General features: G+C 55.5%; 1 protein-coding gene across 3 annotated transcripts; it reads left to right on the top strand.

The window, feature by feature from the left end:
* Positions 1–368: 368 nt before the first annotated feature.
* Positions 369–3,518, top strand: LOC106147675 (B-lymphocyte antigen CD19-like; the record flags this gene model as incomplete). 3 transcript variants are annotated; one of them, XM_013510207.1, is given in 8 exon segments in its annotated part: positions 369–482; positions 573–674; positions 763–831; positions 925–981; positions 1,083–1,139; positions 1,594–1,683; positions 1,781–1,873; positions 3,104–3,518. In XM_013510207.1, coding segments are annotated over 7 exon segments (578 nt in total), but the record flags the coding sequence as incomplete, so codon positions are not given.
* Between the last annotated feature and the right edge of the window lie 1,874 nt (positions 3,519–5,392).

Below are 5,392 nucleotides of genomic sequence, written 5' to 3'. Positions count from 1 at the left end.
GGGTCTCCTTGTGCAGTTCAGGCTGGCCTTGAGCTCACTTTGTAACCCAGGCTGGTCTCGAACTTTCAACGATCCTCCTGCCTCAGCCTCCCGAGTGCTGGGATTACAGGCGTGCGGCTCCACGCCCAGCCTTACGCTAGAACTTGAGGCTGCGCCCCCAGATTTAGATTAAGCCCCATAGTTCAAGGCCAGGCAACCAGAGTCCTTCCCGAAGCCTAAAGCATCCCCCCAGCTGGCGATATAGCTCAGTGGTATAAGCTCCTGCCTGGCAAGCACAAGATCCTGAGTTCAGTTCCCGGCACCACAAAAAAAAAAAGCATCCCCCCAACCCTGCCCTGTTGGATCCCTCGCAAAACCGCTCTCGCCAGGGCGCACTCAGAGATGGGCGGCAGCGCTGGGGGGCACCGTCCAGTCCTACGGAAGTCCACACAGCGACGTCCAGGAGGCTGGAGCTGTGGGGTCTCGGAGTCCCCCGACAGCGGGTGAATGGAGGGGTCTATGGCAGGAAGGGTGGGCTGGGGTTAGGGGAGAGGAGGGCTGTGACTCAGTTTCCCTCATCTCCAAACCCCCAGGCCTAGAAGAGGAAGGGGAGGCGTACGAGGAGCCTGACAGTGAGGAGGGCTCCGAGTTCTACGAGAACGACTCCAACCTCGGGCAGGATCAGCTCTCCCAGGGTGAGGCTGCCCCTTCCCCGCTTGCCCTGGCTCCCTGGGGTGGGGGAGGGGGGGTGGACCCTCGCTGGACACCCCTGCTTCTCCGCAGATGCCAGCGGCTATGAGGACCCGGAGGACCGGCCCTTGGGTTCTGCAGATGAGGACTCCTTCTCCAACGGTAATTTGGGAACCTTGTGGGGCTTTAGAGACCGTGCTGCAGAACCTCTAGCAGAAAGTAGGGGTCCCTGGAGCTCTCCTTCTTCTGCTGCAGGGGACTCTTACGAGAACGCGGACGAAGAGCTGGCCCAGCCAGGAGCCAGGACAATGGGTGTGTGTGAGGGTGGGTGGTCGTGAGGGTGGGTGGTTGGCTCCTGGGGCCGGAGAGGCTGGAAGCCGGGAGCAAGAGTGACACCCCTCTTCCTCTTCTAGACTTCCTGAGTCCCCATGGATCTGCTTGGGACCCCAGCCGGGAGGCAGCCTCGCTCGGTGAGATGCCTGGGAGCAGCCCACCTTGCCCAGCTGGGGCTGACCGGCCCGCAGCTTGGACACTATGCGCAGCCTTGACCTGACTCTGACTGGAAGCTGAGCCAACTCCGATGACAGATTTTACTCCTGATTCCAATCTCAGCCCTGAGTCCCAGCCCAGTCCCCAGTCCACCCCAGCCCAGAGTTTTGACCTCACCGCGCCAGTGCAGACTTCAGCCTGGACCACGGCTGCAGCTCCTCACCCTGCCCCGCCCCTCCCAGTTCTGTCCCCGCCCAGCCCTCCCACCGTGACCTTAATCTGTCCATACCTACCCCCGACCCCACAGCCACTCCTAGTACAAATGGGGGGCCTCACCCTCCCAGGCCCCTCAGACTGCCCCCCGGCGGGAGGGTGGCTTCTCAGTCCCCAGCGTCCCTGCGCCTCCTGGGCCTCCAATTCTCCGTGCCCACCCAGCAGGGTCCCAGTCCTATGAGGACATGAGAGGGGTCCTGTACGCGGCCCCCCAGCTCCGCTCCCTTCAGCCTGGTCCCCAGCATGAAGAAGGTGGGTGTTCCTGCCGTTGCCCCTGGTGGTCCTGTGGGACGGCTTCCCCTCCCAGCCTCCTCCCGCCCGCCCGCTTTGCTCTTTCCCTCCTGTCCAGATGCTGACTCTTACGAGAACATGGAGAACCCCGATGAGCCAGGGCCAGCGTGGGGAGGAGCCGGCCACACCGGGGCCTGGAGCAGGTGACCCGGTGAGCTGGGGACCGCCCTGGGGGTCAGCAGAAGAGGGCTAGGCAGGAGTGGATGGGGTGCTGGGGAGGGGAGGGTGCCAGGGCCTGGCGGGCAGGGGTGGGCCCCTGGACCCCTCCTCACCCACATCCCATCTACATAGCTTGGGCTTCCCTAGACCTGGAGATCCTTACTTGAGTCTGAAACCCGGGACAAGCTCTGGAGGGACTTAGCTTAGGGTGCGCGTGCGTGTGTATGTTTGTGCACACGTGCATGCGTATGTGTGCATGTGTGTATTGTGCATGTGTGTGCACATGTGTTCGCACATGTGTATTGTGCATGTGGGTGTGTGCGTGTGCGTGCATGTGTGTATGTATGTGTTTGCATGTGTGTGCGTGCACATTGTGCATGCATGCATGTGTATGTGTGTATTGTGCATGTGTGCATGCATGTATATTGTGTATGTGTGCATGTGTGCGTATGTGTGCATGTGCATTTGCGTGTGTGCATGTGTGTGCGTGTGTATTGTGCATGTGTGCATGTATGTATGTGTGCATGCGTGTGTATGTGCATGTGTTTGCATATGTTTGCATGTATGCATGCGTGTGTGCATGCGTGTGTGCGTGGGTGCGTGTACACTCCAAGGACACTTCTGGCCCCTTTTGCTTTTCCCAGAGAAGCTCAGTGAACCCTTCCAGTCCGTTGTGGGGTGCCGTTGTGCGGGAGGGGGAGGAGAGGCGCAGCTGGGTCCTCTCCTGCCCCATCCCAAGGCTCCCGGAGAAGGGAGGGCCGCACTGGTGCACCGGCCGCTCTTTGCCTCCTGTGGCCGGTTCACACATTTGCTTCACTGCCGTAGCCCATCTGACTGCTCACGGAGACAGAGGACAGACTGACTCCTTGGTCTGTAACCTGCTGCACATTAAATGCGGGGCTTGTGTTTTCTTCGGAGCCTGTGAGAGACTTGGAAGCTGCTTTTGCTAGAGAGGCCAGGGAGAGACGGGGGAAAGAGAGGGGGAGAGTGGGGGAGAGAGAGGGAAAGGGCGGAAGAGGGAGGGAGAGAGGGCGCCTGCAGAGGCTTGGTGGATAACTAAAGTCAGAACAAAGCTTCACCTCCGCTTTGCTGCCTCCTCTGTGGCCCTGGCACTGCGGGAGAGGCCGAGGTCAGCTCTGCACACAGACTCGCTAACCGTTTGGGCGTGCTTGTCGCAAAGCTGGCAACGCAAGATTGATTGGCGCTCAATCTGCCTAACCAGTCCCATCCCCGTGGAGACCGAGGGCGCCGAGACAGAGTTGTGCCGGGACATTCAGCCACCGGCAGGGGCCCGGGAGTCTCCGGCGCGGTTCCACAGCCACAGCCACCTTCAGTTCCAGCAGAGCCTCTGCAAAGCTGAGGCCGCCCCAGGCAGAAGCCGTCTTCCCTGGAGACCCCCGCGCCCCTTCCCGCGGTGAGGACCTGTCCCACCCGCCGGGTGCGGCCCAACCAGAACTGGGATAGTGACGTACGCCAGACGCTCGGCCTCCGCCCTCTGCGGAAACAGGCCTTGCTCCTCTGCGGGTGGGCCGGTCAGGTCGTCCTCAGAGATGCCCCTCTTTCAGCTCCTCCAGCTGAAGCTCCTTCCCATTTTTGTTACTTTCTGACTCTGTGTAATAAATCAGCCTCTGCCTCTCTGTGATGTTTTTTTTTTTTGAAACCAGGAATTGAACTCATGACCTTGCACTTTCCAGGCAGGCACTGTGCCGCTGAGCTATATCCCCGGCTCTCTCAGGGATGTTCTGAAGTGCTTTTTTGCCATGGTATGTCAGGAGCTGAGGTTCCCAGTTACATTTGTCTATTTATTTGCAGTGAAGGTTGATCTCAGAGCCTTTGCTACACCGCCAGCCCTTTTTATATTTTATTTTGAGGCAGGATCTCATTAAATTGCCCAGACTGAGACTGAATGTGCAGTCCTCCTGCCTCAGCCTCCTAGAGGGCTCAAATTACACTTTTTTTTTTTTTGGTCTTTTTCAGACAGGGTCTCGCTATGCAGTGCAGGCTGGCCTTGAGCTCACTTTGTAGCCACCTACCTCAGCCTCCCAAGTGCTGGGATTACAGGCGTGCGCCACCAACCCGGCTCAAATTTTACATTAATAAACCATGATGCCTGGCTTCTGTCTCAATTTATGGGGTCCTCCTCAGGCCCCATTCAGTGACACCCTCAGCCACATTTCTACCATTGAGTTATTCAGTCACAGAGCCAGGTATGGTGCATACCTGTAATCCTTGCACTTGGGAGGCTGAGGCAGGAGGATTGTCAGTTTGAGGTCAGTTTAAGTTACATCCTGAAACTCTTATCTCAGAACAAACAAACAAACCCCAGGTACTTAATTATTGCCATTCAGCAGTCCAGGAATTGTCAGTCTAGTTACAAAACATCATCTGGCATCACTGAGTTCTAGCTCTCTGGCATTCCCGGGCACTCTTCCTTGACCCCTGTGCTCAAGTGGTTAGTAAAATGCCAACCCTAGGGACGCCCCCCTCCGTCCTGTGCCTTTGATTTCTTTCTTTATTTCTGGCACCAAGAAGATTCTGTTTTGCTTTTGAGCTTGACTATCTATTAAAAAAAAAAAAAAAAAGCGAGGTGTACTGGTGCACACCTGTAATCCCAGCACTTGGGAGGGTGAAGCAGGAGGACCTCCATGAGTTCCAGGCCAGCCTGGGCTACATAGGAAGTTCAAGGCCAGCCTTCTGAATTATATATGGGGACCCTGTCTCAAACTACCCTCCTCCTCTGAAAAATAGAGCATTTGCAAAGCCCCAGGTTCCATCCCCACCACTGACAAAAACCAAACAAAATAAAACTCAACAACACTTCCTTGATATTTTTTGCTTCATGTATATAGTGACTCAAAAAACCTGAAACAACAAAAATCGGAATCCAAAGTGTTTTTTAAAGAGGTTCTCATTGTGTAGTTTAGGCTGGCCTTGAACACACTATAGAGCCCCCAGGCTGGCCTGGAACTCATGGAGATCCTCCTGCTTCAGCCTCCAGAGTGCTGGGATTACAGGTGCATTCCACCACACCCAGCTTGGGTCCAAACTTTTGATAACTGAAGTTTCTGAAATGAAATGCCAGTAGACAGAATGAACAGTAAGACAAATTTAAGATGCAATGTGATTCCAGCACTTGGGAGGCTGAGGCAGGAGGATCATTGTAAGTTCAAGACCAGCCTGGGCTACAAAGTTCAAGGCCAGCCTGAACTGCAGAGCGAGCCCCTGTCTCAAAAAGACAAAAAGAAAAAATGCAATATGTGTATGTATCAGTTCCCCAAGGTGAATGTATTTATAATGTATTACAAACGTGTAATAATTAAAAAACTAAAGAAAAAAATGGTAGACAAATAAATAATTTTGATTGTGTGCATGTGGACAGAAGTCATAAAATTATGAGACTTGAAAGGGGATCAGATGGCTGGGCGTGGTGGTGCACGCCTGTGATCCCAGCACTCGGGAGGCAGAAGCAGGAGAATTGCCTGAAGTTCCAGGCCAGCCTGGGCTACATAGT

The sequence above is a fragment of the Chinchilla lanigera genome, unplaced genomic scaffold (genome assembly GCF_000276665.1).
Source record: "Chinchilla lanigera isolate Chin_1 unplaced genomic scaffold, ChiLan1.0 scaffold00534, whole genome shotgun sequence".
In the NCBI taxonomy this organism is placed as follows: Eukaryota; Metazoa; Chordata; class Mammalia; order Rodentia; family Chinchillidae; genus Chinchilla; species Chinchilla lanigera.
This window is presented reverse-complemented; position numbering and strand designations above follow the sequence as displayed.